At 38.2% G+C, this 19,857-nt stretch overlaps 1 protein-coding gene across 3 annotated transcripts in view; it reads left to right on the top strand.

Moving 5' to 3' along the window:
• LOC136259834 (uncharacterized) overlaps positions 1–19,857 on the top strand; it is a 449,685-nt gene that overhangs the window by 31,265 nt on the left and 398,563 nt on the right. For 2 of the 3 annotated variants that reach the window (XM_066053387.1, XM_066053386.1), the window contains exon 2: positions 5,337–5,529. In XM_066053387.1, the coding sequence (XP_065909459.1) occupies positions 5,337–5,529 (193 nt within the window). Of the gene's footprint in view, positions 1–3,208; positions 5,161–5,336; positions 5,530–19,857 lie in introns of those variants that run through there. The other variant, XM_066053388.1, reaches the window with a different exon arrangement.

The following is a 19,857-nucleotide window of genomic DNA, read 5'->3' as shown; positions in this document are numbered from 1 at the left end:
ACAGTCACAGTAGTGCCTCACTCTATGCAACTATGTGCATTCTAGCACTCCCACAGTGACCCATCAGCTGGCTATCATGGTGCTGACAAAATATCATGTGAGCAATTTAATTGAGTCAACATGTCTGAAGGTGTTGAAAAGCGTTGTCATGAATTGGCACAATGTCAACAAGCAAAGCATCCATTGCCTGACAAAGCACCACTTACATACTTTCATGCCCATCAGAACAGATGGAAACTCTTGATGTTCTGACAGCTCCAGTGATTTGGAGTGGAAAGTAGACTGGCAACTGTTACCTAGTGGTGGTCCAAGATTATTTTACAAGGCATCCCCATGGCTAACCAATCTGCCTCTACCATCACGACAGCACTGTTTTGATATTGGAATACCAGATGTAGTGCATTCTTCCATGGTTGTAATTTTGAAAGTACCATGCTGAAATAGTCTCTAGAAGCATTTTAGATAGCAAAGTCACAAACTACTGTATACCATCCAAAAAGAGATGGCATTGTTAAATGGTTTAATTATTCCTTTAGTATGGATTTATAACCTGAGGCATTTGCCACTAGCCTTGTATGCTTACCATACTGCTTACCATACTGCAGTCCATACATCTACTGTAACATGGACTCAGCAGTTATTAATATTGTAACATAGGTTGATTGACTATATATTAATATTGTTGTAATAATTGTATTTAGTCATTGCTGTGCTATTTTGGAATACTGAGATACTATTGCACACGCACAGTTATACTACATGGTGTCAGAAGTGGCTAGTCATGTCTACTACTATCATTGTAACAAATGTCCAACTACAGCTTCCAACGCCATTTTGCTTCAAGGATACTGAGGAATGGCAAGCGGAGATTTAAGGAGTTTTGATTAGCATCAGGTTTGAAGAACAAGGAGAGGAATGACAAGTGAGCACTGCCTTGGTGAAGATGCAGAAGAGGTTCTAGGCACAACTTGAATATCTGAAGAAGACAGGAGGAGCTATGCTAAGGTTATTAAAGAGTTTGATAATTATTTTTAAAAATGTTATTTTTGAACAAACATGGTTTTAACAGGCGAACCAATTCACCAATGATTCCGCTAATCAGCTCATTACTAAAGTGCACGGGCTTGCTGATTGCTGTGAGTTCAAAGGTATGAAGGATGAACTAATTTGAGACTGCCTCATGGTAGGAATATCAGACCTAGCTCTTTCAGAAAATCTCAAGTGGAATCGGACCTGACTCTAGACAAGGCAAAACAGATGATCAGCCAATGCGAAGCTTTCAAGGCACAACAACAAATTCTGAAAGGTAAAGAGAAGGAGGAAACCTTGTTACATGCAGTTGACAAGTATGCTCTGAGGAGGAAACTCCAGCCATACCATTACAAATTTTGGTATGTACAAGTTGAGCTGGATCCTGTAAAACAGCTAAAAATTAAAAGTGGATCTTTTTCAGAAGAAAATTAACATTTCAGCCAACCAGATGATTAGTGGCGATGGTAAAGGTGTCAACAACAGATACATGTGGTTTGGCTCCATTACAAGTTCATTCAAGGGCTGTAATGGACATTGCATTTTATGGCTTTCCCATAGGAAATGTATGGTTAAAAAGTTTTATTGGCCGTAGCTATTATGTCAAAGATTTGAACAAAAGATTTTGAAATATTTTTAGCAGGTTAAGCCGAGCTACAAATGAGCCAAATTTCAAGATTGTGTGCAATTGCATCCATGAGTTATTAAATGTTTTTGAGGGTCCAGCTTAACACGTACATACTATAAGCTTACACCAAAACATAAGCCACCAGTGCTCTAGATTTGCAGACGATGTGGAAAGGGCTCTCATCCTTGCCAAGAGCGTCCAGCAAGAGAGGAAATTTGTTTTCATAGCAACAGAAGAGGCCATTGGAAACCAATGCCTCTCATTGGAAACCAATGCCTCTCAAGTACAGTGGTCTATGCAAAAGGGGACCTTAATGAACTTACAATGGACTACACCAGTGATCACCAAGACATTAACGGCTGTTACCTGGATACAGTCAGGATTGAACAAAACTGAATCTGGGAAGTGGAAGTCAAAGTCAACGATAAAACAGTACTCTTCAAAGTTGATACAGTTTCAGAAGTCACTACCATATCCGAACCAACCTGGAATTCTTTGGGAATAACCTCCTCTATGGAAAAATCAAATACATTGATTTTCAGTTCAGATCAGACTCCATTGGAAGTCATAGGAAAGACCTCCCTTTCCCTAACTTACCGCCATGAATCCTGTTCACAAACTGTGAAAGGATTAAGAAACAACCTCCTTGGACTGCCAGCTATCAAAGAACTTTTTTGACAAATGTATACACAGTTGAAAAATCTATATATATCTCAGCATCCTATTTTGTTTAAGGGACTCGGAATGTTTGCACAAGAATATGAAATTAAGCTAAAAGGCAAGCAGCCAACCATTTGCTCTGCACACTCCCAGGAATGTCTTCAAACCTTTAAGGTTGAAGGTAAAAGAAAGATTACAACATATGGAGAACCTAGGAGCAGCAGAACATGAATCAAGGTTACATGCTACCTCCGAAAGGATCCAAGCAGCAGGAGTTGTGCTGAATGAAAGTATATGTCAGTTTTACCATTCCCATGTTAATTTCCTAGATCACGTCATAGATGAAAGTGGAATGTTACCTGACCCAAGAAAAACATTGGCAATAGAGCAAATGAGCTCCCCAACAGCTAATTAAGGAGGTTCATGGGAATGGTGAATTAAAAATTGAATAAGTTTTCACCACCAAACATAGCCCACTTATTCAAGCCACTTAGGGAGTTGCTGAGTTTTAGTAAAGCCTGGGTGTGGACCACTGTTCATACAGAAGCATTTGTAAAACTGAAAGATGAGATTTGATCACTTTCCCTCTATGATGTTGAAACAAAAACCAAGATTAGTTGGCACATGCACTTGAAGCTGTCCTGCTGCAGCAATGCCAACAAGTTTGGTGACTAGTAGTTCAAGGGCCCTTAGCAAAGCTGAAACCCGCTATGTCAGTAATAGAAAAAGAAGCTTTGGCTCTTACGTGGGCCCAAGAGAAGTTTTCTGAGTACGTCCTGGGAAAGATGGTGGCATTGGAAACAGATTGTAAGCCTCTGGTTCCCATTCTCAGCAAGAAGAGTCTAGACCAGCTTCTGCCACGGGTGTTAAGATTCAGATTGTATTTAATGCAATTTCAATACACAATACACCACATGTCAGGCAAGACCTTATACACAGCAGACACACTATCCATAGCTCCCTTGTGAGCACCCCATGAAGCCAACAACTTGCAGTCAGTTGTAGAGATAGAGCTGTTTGTTCACACAATCACAGCTGCCTTCCTAGCTGGTCCTATCCGTTTGGATAGTTACAGGCAGAAGACATCTTGTGTTCCAAACTCATCAATTATTGTAAGTCTGGATGGCCTACCAGGAACCAGCTTAACAGAGCTCTGAAGAACTCACCCTCAGTGACAACTTCTCTACCAGTCCAAAATTGTTGTACCAGTGGGTATGAGGCAGGAAACCTTAAAGAAGATTCACCAAGGCCACAAGGGCATTTAATGATGTAGACTGCGAGCGTCTTCTTCAGTATAGTGGCCAGGAGTTTCCTCTGAAATAGAGAAGATACACAGTATGAGTAAAGATCACAACCCACAATAGATTGATTGTTACACCTCTACCCAGTCACCCATGAGAATGCAAAGCTTTTGACTTGTTTGAACTGAAGGGTTCAGCCTACCCTCTGGCAGTTGATTACTACTCCAGATTTGTGGAAGTTGAAAAGTTGAGTTCTACTATGTCATCAAGTGTTATCACTAAACTGAAGTCCATTTTTGCAAGATTTGGTATTCCTGCAGAAGTAATATTTGACAATGGTCCACAATTTGACTCCCTGCACATGAAAGAAATTTCAAAAATCTATGATTTAGGTATACCACAACGTATCCTCACTACCCCCAAGCCAATGGCTTGGTTGAAAGAACTGTCAAAACTGTCAAAGGCTTTTTAGAGCACTGTGGTGATCCATACCAAGCACTTCTTAGCTACAGAGCAACATCTTTCCCATGGTGTAGACTTAGTCTAACAGAAATACTGATGGGGAGGAGAATAAGGACAGATGCTACACAAGTAAAAGCTAACTTCATCCCTCATTGGTCCTATACTGAGAGTTTTAGACAATTAGATGCAAAGTTTAAGGAATCTCAGAAACAGAACTATGATAAACATCATCATGTGAGGGAGCTGCCATATCTACCAGAAGATCAGAATGTATGGGATGAGGGCACCGAGTCCCAGGTAGAGTACTACAAGTGGCTGATACTCTCAGGTCTTATGTGGTTGAAACCTTTACAACCTAAGTAAGGAGAAATTTTACATACCTTAGACCTCTACTGAGATGAACTCTGATGAATTTTTGGTAGCTCCTTCAAGGCCTGTTACTTGCTCACAAACAGGAGTTACAATCTGCCCACCTGTCAGCCTTAGATATTGACTTAAAAGGGGAGATGTAACATGGACTCAGCAGTTATTAATATTGTAACATAGGTTATATATTAATATTGTTGTAATAATTTATTTTTATTGTGCTATTTTGGAATAAGATAGTATTGCACACGTGCAGTTATATCACACTACTGGCCCTGCTGTTTGGCAGGCCACCACACTCATTGTTTGACTGACTTTGCAGTCTTGACCCTACATCATACCAATGTCTCCTTTGTGACTAACTGGCCAAGATAAAAGTCTTTAATTAATTGCATCCTCAGCAGCTCAAAGAACTATTATGACAAACAATCTCATTTATGGTCATTTTATATCAATAATCGTGTTTGGCTTTTCATACCAATTGGATGCAAGCTTTATCCCAAGTGGGTGATGGAAGGTTACAACAGTGACAAATCCAGTGACTGTTACAATATCAGATGGCAAGTTGGTTCATGTAAATTAACAGACTTCAACATCAGGTACAGCCAGGACATGTTAATGATAGTTCACCCAAGCAGTAATGGATCTTCCCAACAATTGAACATTTTAGTCATCAACTGGATCATGCCTCAACCTGCTACAAACTAGAAGACCACCAGACTATTATTGCCCATACGGTTGAGGACAAGCTCAAGGCAATTGGGGAAACAGATAGTTAGTAATTGTATTTGTAATTATTAATGATAAACCTGTAAATATTGGTGCAATAACGAGCTGTTGTTGTTGTACTTTAAGGAAAACATGGACACATATAACTGTTGATTTTGTGTACTGTTATTGAATGAGTTGTTGGTGTCTACATGTATTTATGTAACTTCATTTATTTTTAGCATCTGTTCAAGTTGTCATCAAGCTCAATAGTAAAACTACTACTACTGTTGTTTTCTCTGGAAACGGTATCTACAGGAGCATGTGTTAATAAGAAATGTCATCTTGGACAATTCTACAATACTACCAATGGCTCTTGTGTTAGTAGCTGTTACCCACATTATGGTAACTGGACTACAGGAAACTGTACAGAAGGTATTGTATGTGTGTAAATATACAGGATCATTATGCATTGTAATATACAGTACAGTAGTACTGTATATTAGGTATCATGAAGAACTGGGCTTTTCCAGCCAAAAATATTACCCAAAAACCAGCCTCGATTTCCCTTCATGACAGCTTGGTAGCATTGATTAGGCACAGCCAAGCCCAAAAACGTCTTCAGACCAACCACAAACCCTTCCAAAAAGTTAAATGGATTTTAATATTTAACAGAATTTTATGCTGACTGACTGGCTAACTAACTAACTAACTAATTAACTAACTAACTAACTAACTAACTAACTAACTAACTAACCGATGCCTCCAGCTAAGCATAACAATGGATAAGGCTACAGGCACTGTTTGACGTTGCTTCGTCCTGAGTTGTGCCTTTTTGCCCACCACAGTACTTACAATACACGCATCATGGACTTGCCTTTGTCCTCCTTTGTGTTCCAGTTCTTTTTGTTAACAACGCAAGATGTCGATTTACAATAGTGCGATGCGGCTTCCTTGTGGCTGTGTTGGCTAATCACCTGTATTGACTGGATTGATTGCAGAAACGCTTGTCGTACTGCTCTTCATTTGTAACACTGTGTAATGGACTGAAATAAGTGAAAGCGAAACATAATGGCCACTTCAATTTTGAGTAGTTGAGGCTAGTGTATTGTCCATATTTTATTTATTTATTTATTAAGGCTTTACAGCACAAGTGCTGAAGGTCTGTAGGACACCTATTTTTCATGGTGACTGGATTGACTGCATAGGCGCTTTTTCTACTGTACTTGAACATAGCTGAAAGTGAAGCGTAATGGCCATATCACCTTCGAGTCAGTAATTGATAGCTGGGGCCACACTCAGATAAAAACATTAACTCTGGTACCATCCTTTCTTTTCATGCAGTAAGTGTGGGTTCATCAGTCATAATAATGTCACAAAAAGTAAACAAACAAGTACAAGGAAAAATTAGGAATTTTAATTTCAATTAGGGATCATAGAAATGAAAAGTAGGTATCAAGAGGGGTTGCCTACTCCTGCAGATACATTTTTATCCCTAATTCATTTTATATATACCCATGACTGAATTAGGGATTAAAAGTGTCCACTAGTATATCTGCAGGTGTAGGTGATCTCCATACATTTTATTTCTATGATCCCTAATCATACAGTATGGTAGTACTGTATATTGGGTTTTTCTGGCCATAAATATCACCAAAAATCTAGCTTCACAATACCATCCTGGTATTGGTTAGGTATAACCAGCCCAAAAGTTCCTCCAGTATGACCCTATATGCTTCCAAAGGTAGCTACAAATTAAAAAAAATTATTCCATGGAATTTTCTACTGACTGACTAACTGCCTGATTCCTTCAGACAAGCAAAACTTGATAATGGCTAAGGCTACGGGCTTGATTTGTTCACTGTTTAATGTTGCTTCATCCCTAGCTGTGCCGTTTGGCATATCGCACTATGGACTTAACTTTGTCCTCCTTTGTGTCCCATTTGATTTATGGTAGTGTGATGCATGGCTTCCCATTTGTAAATGGGAATCATCTGTGGTGACTGGATTGATTGCAGAAGCATCTTCATTTGTAATGCTGTATAATGGGCTGAAAATGAGTGAAAGCGAGGCATAATGGCCAGTTTGCTTTCAAGTCAGTAATTGATAGTTGGGGCATGCAAATCGTCCTCCATATTTTATTGAACTGTATGCATACACATGCACACACTTAGACTTAATGTATGTATTAGCTTTAAACTATTCATTGTTGTATTAGTTATTCACACCTTGATTCTTAGCTACTGTGGTTTTGTATAGGAATTTTAATCTGTGTAATAGGCCACATCTTTTGTTCTATTGTTCATTGTAGTTTTGGTTCTTTTTGGCTTGTACTTCTACATTGTAGTTGTTGTGTTGTGTTGCTAAACTTTAATACTGATTGTTGTGTTACTCTTCACGGTCTTCCTGGCTAAGTCGGTAGTGGCATCCAGCTTGCGCGTGAGAACACTCCTGCTAACAATTTTTTGTGGTGGCTGGATTGATTGCAGAGGCTATTCTTTGTTTGCAGCACTGCGTAATAGGCTGAACATAGCTGAAAGCAAAGCGTAATGGTCACTTCACCTTTGAGTCAATAATTGATAGCTGGGGTGTGCGTTCAGATGAAAACATTAACTCTGGAACCATCCTTTCTTTTGATGCGGTAAGTGTGGGTTCACCAGTCATAATAATGTTACAAAAAAGTAAGCAAACAAGTATAAGGAATTTTAAGTTCGATTAGGGATCATAAAAATAGGGAAGCAAAGGGAGGTTGCCTACACCTGCAGATTTACTGGTAAACATTTAATCCCCAATTCAGTCATGGGTATAGACTGAAGTAAGGATTAAATGTTCACTAGTATATCTGCAGGTGTAGGTAACCCCCTACTTTTTCTATGATCCCTAATCAAACTTAATATTCCTAATTTTTTCTTATACTTGTCGAACTTAAAATTCCTAATTTTCCTTATACTTGTATATTGTGTAGTAGCATATTAATTTAAAATGAAGTAGGAATCCAAGTGGTAAAAACTACTGAGACAAGAATGATGGCATTGCAACATAACTCTGTGGGAAATCCCTACATTGGCATGCCATAGCAACTAGTTGTTGGATGCCAAAGTAGTTTTCATATAATCTTGCCTCATTAGTTTTTATTGCTTAGATCCCTAATTCATTAATAATTTGTATAGTTTTGTTACAGCTATTTTGTTATAGCTATAGCTATGATATACACATGTCACTGTTTTATTAGAGTATCAAACATGGCTGTTGTATTAGAGTAACTACTTTATTAGAGTATCTCAAGGGGGCCTCAGACAATAAGTGGGCATGCATGGTCTTTACATGCCTTGTTTTTCACCATGCTACCAATAAGAGGCTTGTATTTTATGATCAGTTGCTATAAGTACAGCTAGATCATAAAGAGGTGTGTACCAGCCTTGTGACTGTGGTCAGGCAGACAGGAAGGCAGGCAGTCTAAAATCAGGGTTTGGCAATTTTTTAAAGGTTAATGTTGGCATGTGTATAGAGTTTTGTTTAGATTTTACAATACATTTGAAGTTAGATATGTTAAGGTTATGCTGTTAAGGTACTCTTTGCCCTTTAAAATATTTCTAGGGTAGATTTTAGCGGCAGCTTTTGGCAAGCACCATTCAGTATTGGGATGATCCCTACTTAAAAAATACTACTGTACTGTTATAGCAATTTACATTTTAAAATATCACCCGAAACCATACTGATATTACCTTAACAGTGACGCCATCGATGTTACTCTAGGCACTTTTGATGTGCCTAATGAAGTTTTCTACTGACTGACTGATGAAGTTCAGACAAGCATAACTCGATACAGGTTAATGTTGTGGGCTTACAAAACTAGGCATGCACCTATATATAGTCTGCTGTTGGTTGGCACTTACTTGGTTTACTGAAAACAGCATTTTGAAAAGCAAGTGTGTGTGTTTTTATATTTGTGACCCACTGAGCGAAAACCGGCTGTTTTCACAAAATTCTATAAGCATATTGAAATAAACTGGGTAAAAATATGCATGCTACATAAAAATTTTACATGCATTTCTATCACTTCAATATGTACCAAAACAAAGCTCAGATCAATTAAATCTACACCACCAGATTATCCTGTTCATTGAGAGTAAGAAAATCTTTGTTTCATGTTTGTACAGTGTACGATGCATGAGTTATGGGTGCTTATTTATGATGTGGTAGGAATAAAGTTTCCGCTGTCATTTAATTAATGAAATGGTTTGTACCTTGACTGATGTGCCAGTTCATGGTTTACAGCCAAACCCTGTCTTCTGTAGCTTGTTTCAGTCATGAGTTATGATTGATTAAATAAGCGCCTGTAATTTGTTTGCTGTATTGTTGCTGTACAAATCATGTTTATTCCTGTTCCAACTGTCTAGCACTACAACTCCAAGACTATTCATCACAAAAGGCTCTGTCCACACCTTTGTTACTATAAATAACAGAGAAACAATAAAATGGAATTCAAGGAATATGCGAAAACATCAATTTTTTAAATAACAGCAGTGTACCGGTATGTGAAAAAAGTTTGTATAAAGCTTTTATTAATCTTCCAAGCAGGTATGCTTTGCTTTGAGGCAGTCTAGTCATACCAGTAGGTGAAGTTAATTTCTCTGAAATGTTGTAAATGTCTTTTTTTCTGATGGACTCTGTGGACATTATTAAATGGCCAAAAACAAATTTAGTTGGCAGCTCAAGAAATTTAAGAGTCACAACAGCACAAGGCCGGAGGAGACAGTCCGGTTGGTCAGGCCTGAGCCGGACCAATAATCTGGAGTTGAACCAACTAGCTGACCAGCTCGAACTACATTACTCTCATGCAATCTTTGGACGATCACATCTACATGTAGCTACATACATTTTACAGATGTTATTGAAAATGCATGACAGGAGTAGTTACCTAGTTTCTCAGCCTAACTAAAGCACAGAACTACACGTATAGTACCTCCAATTACCTTACTGTACAGCATAGCATTCGTATCATTTTGTACAGAAATGACTGTGGGTTCTACGTACAGTATCACGTGTGCTGACAATTGGCATTTATCACGTGTAAGGCAGGTGCCTTCTTTGATTCTAAACCAGCACACTTATATCACAATTCAATCTTCATAAAATAATCATTAGCATTCCTTGGCTTGTCTCTCTTGGCTTCTTTTACTGGGCGAAGGGCTGGCAGTGACAAACCAGATGACTCATTCCACGGCAAGAAGCTGTACACCCATGCATTACATGGTGGCCATCTGGATGAGATGTTGGGTAGAAATCACTCCTCTTCAACTACACACTCGTCCTGTCGAGATACTGAGCAAACTCTCAGTTTCACCCACATTGCGCCATTTTCGAATACTGATTTTTCTCGCGACTGTCCACCAGTATATTTACGTGATGATCCGTTCACTTCATACAAACCAGTATAGTAGTATACTGTATTTTTGTAGCTGTGTAGCTTTTTATTGTAGCTGTGTGAATTCACTGTATAGTAATTATACCCTAGCTAAAGGGGGCCATGCTGCATGGGTTCCCTGTGAAATTTGGGGGGAAAGTTGCAAGTTGCTAGCTAGTTTTACTTTAAAATATAGCATCAATTTTAAATTTTAAGGCATTTTCAAGCCTTTAAATTGCAAAAATTCTGCAGCTCCTGGGGGTTGTACCCCCAGACCCCCTTGAACTTCTAATTGCTAGCTATAACTAAATGAACCATACAGCAAGTTTCATGCTGTGTCCCCTGTATGTCAGGTCTACAATTATACATAGTATAGAAAGTCTGAAGAACAACAAATAGGCTTGAGCATATTTATATAGCTAGCTAGCAGTGAAATATCACTAAAATTGCATATCTGAGTGTCTAATTTTCAAAAATTTCCTGTGGGGGCATGCCCCCAGATCTCTCTAGAATGCTCGTGCTTCGCACTTCACAGAGTGTGCTTTGCACACTGTGCAACAGCTCCTCTCTCATTGGCATGTATATAGTAGCAATTTCAACATTATAGTCAATGGCCTGACCAACTCAATTTTCCCTCCTCCAGCCCTGCAGCATGTTAGTTGTTAGCAGAAACAATAACATGATTTTCTGAGGTAATTATGCTCATGATTCTTTGTATTATTCTATTCAGAATTTCCTGGAAAAAGCTTGCAGTATGCTCCAAAACTTATGCATTATTCTCATAATTATTCCAATAAATAGAAATAGAAATGTAGAATTGACTGTTTATTTAAAATTCTATGGCACATAAACAAGATATTGCATTGTTCTAATAGAGTAGTATGCAAAAAATAGGACTGATTGCTTTATCAGGGTATAATAGGTGAATGTTCTATTAGAGTATCTCGATCCGGTGAATGTTCTATTAGAGCATATCAATCGTTCATTAATAAAATCTTTGATAATTCTTTCAAAATGTTAGCATAATGCTAGAATAATGATTTCTGGCATTATGCTGAAAATTATTCCAGCATAATTACCGCACCCCTACAATTAAACCACCTAAGCTATTCGGTTGAGATGTGTACAACCACATTTTCAACATTTTTTTTGTTTTTTCTTACGTTTTGTATTAATGCAATCACATTGAAGTTTTGCACAAGTAAAAAAGTAAATTCTAGTGTGTGAATCTGATAAAAGTTACGTATGTTGAAAGACTGTTCTTTTGTTATGCCTTGAAGGTATGCTGCTCAATGTACGTAAAAATTGAAAACTGGATAGCAAGAGTTCATACAGATATTATGAACTTGTGTAGATAGAGTAACCATCGTAAATTTGTCTTTTGGTTATTTAAATAATACCCATAATCACTTCTTTTAGTATTTGCAAGCCCCGGCCACTTCTAGCTATTTGCATACCCTTTCCCCTTTGCACAGAAATAACAGAATGAGCATTTATTACATAATTATGGTTTATATAATTTATTTTTTAAACCATGATTTTATTTCCCAAGTGCTTGATTAGAGTGTATTGCAATCGTGCACTTGCTACACATGTTTACTTTTTGCATTAAAATTTAATGATGTTAAATCGGATTACCTAAAATAACTGTTTGCTGCAACAATTCTAAAGTGCAAAACTTATTAATAGTGAGTCTCTCCAACATACTTGTTATGCAACCCAAACTTCCAATAACCAGTGGAATAACCTCACATTTTAGAGATGTCAATTCAATTGGTAAGTCCTTATATTTCTCAATCTTTTCAATTTCCTTTGCAGAAACATTGCAATCCGAAGGAACTGCAATCTCAATAGTCTGCACCATCTTCTGACATAAATTTTATCTATTACCACAATATCTGGGTGCCGAGCAGCTAAAAAGTGATCAGTATAAATGTTAAAGTCCCATAGTATTTTTACATCTGAATTCTCCACAACAGCAGTTGGTATGTGATCCCAATAGGTACGTGACACAGATTGGTGAAAACATTTTAAAAGACCCCAATGAACAATGCTCACAATTCTGTCATGTCTCTGTTTGTACATAGTAGCTCCCAAGGGAGTACAGCTACTCAACAAATGGTCAACATACTCGGGCACCATACCACAAACTCTGCAACTCACAGGTACAGAAAGTCCATAAATAGGATTCTGTACTGCTCGTACTGCTAGTGCCTGATCCTGTGCTGCCACCACCTGAGTTTCAGTCTGTATCTTCACTCGACCGTGCATCAACCACTGAAAACTAAGAGCTAATTCACCACCACTTTCTACCTTTTTACAAATTCTCCATGTAAAGCCTTAGCTTTCCATTGAGTAAGCCGCCGCTGATGGGCTTCAGCAACAAAATCATCCACTGTACTCATCATATGGATCTTTAGAACATTCCTAGCACATTGAAGAAGAGAATCAGAAGTGCAATATAAATAACTGGATAAAGACCGTCTCTCACACTCTACAACATCAAATAAGGAGGTAAATACCCTACCACCCATGTTTCTTGGGAGGTACAAACGATCAACATCTCCCTTGATATGGTGCGCACCATTCATTGACATTAATCTCCTGAATTTGACATCCAACTGATGGAGTTCATTAGTTGACCAATCTAATAAGGCAGCAGCATAATGTATGACTGGAACTGCAAGCATGTTAATCCCTTTCACTTTATTGCCAGAGTTCAATTGAGACTGCACAACAGTTCTACTGTAGATCTAGTTCTAGATTCTTTTTTTTTAAAAACCAAACCATACATATACAGAGCTGAAAAAAGCATTAGAGATACATGCGGTTACATTAATTAACTAATTTCAGTGATCAGTCTGGGCACTCCTGGCACTAGTAGGCTTCAGGTGGAGAGCTATGCATCATCACACAAACTTACCAGCTGGAAACTGCACCTTCTTCGCACAATGGCCTACCAGGTGAGGCTTTCTCCCTTCCCATACACAAGTGAAGGCTAGTTACGCGAGACTAAAGAAACAAGACTATCAAAGTGCTTTAACCAACACAAACTAACCTCCAGCAATTAGTAGCAACTTCCAGTCATGTTGTTTATTAAGCAGGCATAGCACCCACTCGTCTTCCAATCAAAAATAGTTGCTGTTGCCCACTTTCAAACACAAATGAACAGTAGCTAGTTTGCTTGCCTAAAATCCGCCTGGCGTCACGTGCTAACTGTTTTGATCGGTGTTAAATAGAATTGTCATACGTTCTATCACTTCCATGAAAACACCCGCCCATTATACGATTGTCTCTTCATACAACATGGATTCTATTCCCAGTGAGTGCAAAGCTTTAGGCCTTGTAGTTTTCTCAAACATTATTATTATTATTATTTATTTATTTATTTATTCATTATTTATGATGTAATTTTAACTGCATTTCCTATTATCTTTAGTACTTGGTTGTATAATTATTATTACTAGGACTGGGTCACACATAACCAAGTAACTTTGCTAACATATAAAACAACTTGTATTTGCTTTATCTAACTGTAATGTATAATCTAATCAAAAACAGCCAAGCTGTAAAAAAAAGGTGCGGCCCCCATAAAGGCCATGGTGAAAAAAGATGTGAAATCCAAGGTGGCAGCCAAGAAATGGCTGTGATGGTAGGTTAATGGTTACATTTTAATAACAACAATTCAGGTGAATTTGGTGCCGAGACCAAGCGGCACAAAATTCACCTGAATTGCCGTTATTAAAATGTAACCATTAACCTACCATCACAGCCATTTCTTGGCCGCCACCTTGGATTTCACATCTTTTTTCACCATGGCCTTTATGGGGGCCGCACCTTTTTTTTACAGCTTGGCTGTTTTTGATTAGATATCACTTCTTTTTGTATTTGCATACTGCAAAGCCGGCCTATGGCTGGCTTTGGGGCTTTTTTAACCCATGTGTTTTTTTCTTTACCACAGGAAGAAGAAAAGAACTTAAAGAAGAATTTTAGTACTTCAATTATTTTTGATTTTATTAGTAATTATACAAATTATATACATATATTTATTACATGCTCATTATTCCCCACAGGATTTTTTTTTGCAGCTGATCTCTCTACTGGGTGACTTGAAATGTAGCTGAACTATATACAGGATGGTTTTTTTGTAGCTGAACTCTCTGTAACAGGTGATTTGTTTGCAGCTAAACTCTCTACATGGTGGTGTCTTCATAGCCGAACTCTCTACATGATGGTTTCTTTGTAGCTGAACTCTCTATAAGGTGACTTCGTCTAGCTGAACTCTCTACAGGGTGATTTTTTGTAGCTGAACTCTCTGCAGGGTGATTTGTTTGCAGCTAAACTCTCTACATGATGGTTTCTTTGTAGCTGAACTCTCTACAAGGTGACTTCGTCCAGTTGATCTCTCTACGGGGTGATTTGTTTCTAGCTGAACTCTCTACAGGTGAATTGTTTGCAGCTAAACTCTCTACATGGTGGTTTCTTTGTAGCTGAACTCTCTACAAGGTAACTTCTTCTCTACAGGGTGATTTGTTGTAGTTGAATTCTCTACAAGGTGGTTTGTATGAGGCTGAACTCTCTACATGGCGGTTTCTTTGTTGCTGAACTCTCTACAGAGTGATTTGTTTGCAGCTGAACTCTCTACATGATGGTTTCTTTGTAACTGAACACTCTACAAGGTGACTTCTTCTAGCTGATCTTTCTACAGGGTGAATTGTTGTAGCTGAACTATCTACAAGGTAACTTCTTCTAGCTGATCTCTATACAGGGTGATTTGTTTGTAGTTGACTTCTGTACAGGTGGTTTCTTTGTAGCTGAACTCTGTACACGATGGTTTCTTTGTAGCTAAACTCTTTAAAAGGTGACTTCTTCTAGCTGAACTCTCTACGGGGTAATTTCTTTGTAGCTGAACTCTCTATATGATGGTTTCTTTGTAAATGAACTCTCTACAAGGTGAATTCTTCTACCTGATCTCTCTACAGGGTGATTTGTTTGTAACTGAACTCTGTACAAGTGCATTTTTGTGGGTGATCTCACTGCAGGTTGATTTATTTGTAGCTGAACTCACTAAAGGGTGATTTTGCTTGTAGCTGAACTCCTTGCATTGTATCTAGTTTCTAGCTGATCTCTCTACAGGGTGATTTGTTTGTAGCTGATCTCTCTACAAGTTGATTTGTGTGTAGCTGATCTCTCTGCAGGTTGATTAATTTGCAGCCGATCTCTCTACAGGGTAATTTGTTTGTAGCTGATCTCTCTACAAGTTGATTTGTGTGTAGCTGATCTTTCTACTGGTTGATTTGTTTGTAGCCGATCTCTCTAAAGGGTAATTTGTTTGTAGCTGAACTCTGTACAGGGTGCTTTTTTGTAGGTGATCTCACTGCAGGTTGATTTGTTTGTAGCTGAACTCACTAAAGGGTGATTTGCTTGTAGCTGAACTCCTTACATTGTGTCCAGTTTCTAGCTGATCTCTCTACAGAGTGATTTGTTTGTAGCTGAACTCTCTATAAGGTGATTTATTTGTAGCTGAACTCCTTACATTGTGTGTAGTTTCTAGCTGATCTCTCTACAGGGTGATTTGTTTGTAATTGATCTCTCTACAAGTTGATTTGTGTGTAGCTGATCTCTCTGCAGGTTGATTTGTTTGTAGCCGATCTCTCTATAGGGTAATTTGTTTGTAGCTGAACTCTCTATAAGGTGATTTGTTTGTAGTTGATCTCTCTGCAGTTTGATTTGTTTGTAGCCGATCTCTCTACAGGGTAATTGGTTTGTAGCTGAACTCTCCACAAGTTGATTTGTGTGTAGCTGATCTCTCTGCAGGTTGATTTGTTTGTAGCCGATCTCTCTACAGGGTGATTTTTTTGTAGCTGACCTCTCTTCAGGGTGATTTGTTTCTAGCTGATCTCTCTACAGGGTGATTTTTTGTAGCTGACCTCTCTTCAGGGTGATTTGTTTCTAGCTGATCTCTCTACAGGGTGATTTTTTGTAGCTGACTTCTCTTCAGGGTGATTTGTTTCTAGCTGATTGCTCTACAGGTTGATTTGTTTGTAGATGAACTCTCTACAGGGTAATTTGCTTGTAGCTGAACTCCTTACTTTGTGTCTAGTTTGTAGCTGATCTCTCTACAGGGTGATTTGTTTGTAGCTGAACTCCTTACATTGTGTGTAGTTTCTAGCTGATCTCTCTACAGGGTGATTTGTTTGTAGCTGATCTCTCTACAAGTTGATTTGTGTGTATATAGCTGATCTCTCTGCAGGTTGATTTGTTTGTAGCCGATCTCTCTACAGGTAATCTGTTTGTAGCTGAACTCTCTATAAGGTGATTTGTTTGTAGCTGATCTCTCTGCAGGTTGATTTGTTTTAGCTGAACTCTCTACAGGGTGATTGCTTGTAGCTGAACTCCTTACATTGTGTCTAGTTTCTAGCTGATGTCTCTACAGGGTGATTTTTTGTAGCTGAACTCTCTTCAGGGTGATTTGTTTCTAGCTGATCTCTCTACAGCTAGATTTGTGTTGATTTGTTCATTGCTGATCGCTCTAAAGGTAATTGATTTGTTGCAGTTGAACACCCTGCAAAGTGTTTTGTTTGTAGCTGATCACTCTAAAGGGTAATTTGTTTGTAGCTGAACTCTCTCCACAGTGACTTGTGTGTAGCTGAATTCTGTGTAACTGAATTCTCTAGAGAGTGACTTAATTGTAGCTGAATTCTCTACACAGTGCATGACTTGTTTATAGCTGAACTTTCTTCAGTGTAACTTGTAATGTTCTGAATCTCTATAGTGGTATATTTGCTTAACTCTCCACATGGTGACTGTCTTCTTGCTGAACTGTCTATAAGATTAACTGTTTGCAGCTGAACTCCCTACAGAATAACTTGTGATGTAATAAAATTCTATAATGGAATAAATAAAGTAGCCGAATGATCTATTAGGGTGACTGTTCTATTAGAGTATCTCGATCTCGCATTTGCTACACGGAGTTGGCTTTCGAATCATAACTCAGTGGTTTGTAATCCGATTCTTCTGTACTACTGCAAGGACTTTCTATGAAGATTATTCCAGCTATACACCGATTTTCAGCTTATTGCTCTAAGTGGTTTGCCTAGTAGGCGTGAAAACTAATACTTATTTATTCATAAAAATCGATCGCGTAATTGTGACACAGGTTGGGTTTTGTGTCATATCTCCGTGGTCTTTATCTCGATTCCTTTCAAACCACCAAAAGGCACTCCTACGATGGTTACTCCATCTACATAGCAATTTTCAACTCATTCCATGAAGCGGTTTACCCTGTAGGCGTGACAACAAATCAATCTTGTTTTACGCGAATAATCGGTCATAACTCCTGAACCATTCATCGGATTTCTACCAAATTTGATGCTAGGATTCGCCTTTGGACTCCCTTTCTGTGTGCCAAATTTCAAGGCGATCGAAGTACGCGTTTGCTTGTTATAGCAATTTGTGCAAGTGTGCGAAAAGACGAAGAAGAAAAAAAAAACGAAGAAAAAAAAACGAAACTTTGGCAGCTCGTATCTCGGAAATGGCTGGAGCGATTTCCTTCAAATTTGGAATGTAGACTCCCTTGGCTGGCGGGCAACTGTGTAGCACATTTGGTTCCAATCAGATAAGTGATCACCGAGATACAAAGGTGTGAAAATGACGTTTTCGTTCTTCCTGTCAATATACTCACGGTGTGGCGCGCCGGCTTCTTGGGCCGCACGACACACTACCGTGTGTCTTGATAAGTATAGTAGGACTTCCATTATCCAAACACGCATGTGTCAGTTCAATCTAAAAGTGTTCAGATAAGTGAATTTGCTCAAATAAATGAAGCCAATTCAGTTATAATGCAAATTTCTAATGACAAAATACTCTAATAGAGCAGTTACTTACACAGTTTGGATAATCAAGGGTTTAGTTGGTAGAGATTTGAGGTCTTACTGTATCAGATGGTTGTGTCACCATTGCACAACACTATATGGTGGCCTTTTCCTTGTCCCCATAGCTCTGATGTTGCCACAAAAATGTATAACATTATGTAATGTCAGTTTGTAACACAACCAGTGCAATTTATTGCTTGCAAGCAAGGCAGAATATTCAAGATAAAAACATAAACAAACACATACATAATGGTAGACTAAAAATGTGGTATTGTAAGTGTGATACATATTTAGATGCTTCAGAAGAACCACCCACTTAGTGACCTAATAGAACAATCATTAATCAACATTTGTTTAAGTGGAATCCTGATGCTACACCATAAAAATTATGGTAATAACATAAAAGCACATGATAGTTGGATACCTATGACAACATACGTAAATGCAAAAAAATGATACAGTAAGTGTTTTGTAAGTGTTTATCTCTATCCATTAATAGTAACTTGAGACAAGTATTATATTTAATTGTTATGCTACAAAACAAGAATACATAGAACTACTTCTTCCCACATATGAACTCTGAACAAATACATGCAGTTACATGTATAGCAACAGATGTTTTTGTATTGTTGTGCAGTTTTGTAATTATTTGTTTGTTGTATATTTTTGTAGTTGTAGTGTTCTTTTTTGTGGCTGACACCTTGTACAGGCTTTGCCTTTTGTGTATGCCTTCCATTGTGGTAAATTTGATAATAATAATAATAATAACAGACTATGGAAACTTCTCCAGGACACATATCTAAATTATTCTGAAAAATATCTGTCTGTCCACAGGTATAGGGTATCTAAGCATTCAATAGCAACACCGATTCAGAGACATTCAGCATGAGGCTCACAGGCAATGGTATGATGAGATGACATGATCACCCACCTACTTCTAGTGAGACAAAGCAAACTGACAATCACTTCTCCATTGTTTACACTTTCCCATCACTGCTAGTTGGCCTTTACCAATGCAAATAAAATTCAGTAGAAGACCTCAGGGGTGTAGTCAGACTTTAGGTGATTCAGGACCTATCTACATAACACTAAAGCTTGCTAATATGGGAAGGGTATACTTCAGTGCGCTTCCTAGGGCTTGCACCCCACCCAAGACAATTTTTTGAAAATTAGACCCTTGAGGTTGCATCTGAGGGTGATTTCAGTAGTTTACCACAATACTTATTACCACTCTACAAGGGTTTACCTAGAATTTTACTGTAAAGCAAGCTTTTGTTAACATTTAGACCCAACATGAGCTGATTTTCAGCAGTTGCTACCATTCCTGTCCCACTGCTGTATTAGAGTGACGGATGTAAAAGAGACCACAACAATCATGGAACATTCAGTTGTTTATAACAAGTCACCACACTGTTTAATTATTCCCCTCACTTTAAATTTTGTTGCTATGCCTCTGGTTGCTGGTATGCAGTGACAAGGCAA

Source organism: Dysidea avara, chromosome 7 (genome assembly GCF_963678975.1).
Source record: "Dysidea avara chromosome 7, odDysAvar1.4, whole genome shotgun sequence".
Classification (NCBI taxonomy): domain Eukaryota; kingdom Metazoa; phylum Porifera; class Demospongiae; order Dictyoceratida; family Dysideidae; genus Dysidea; species Dysidea avara.
This window is presented reverse-complemented; position numbering and strand designations above follow the sequence as displayed.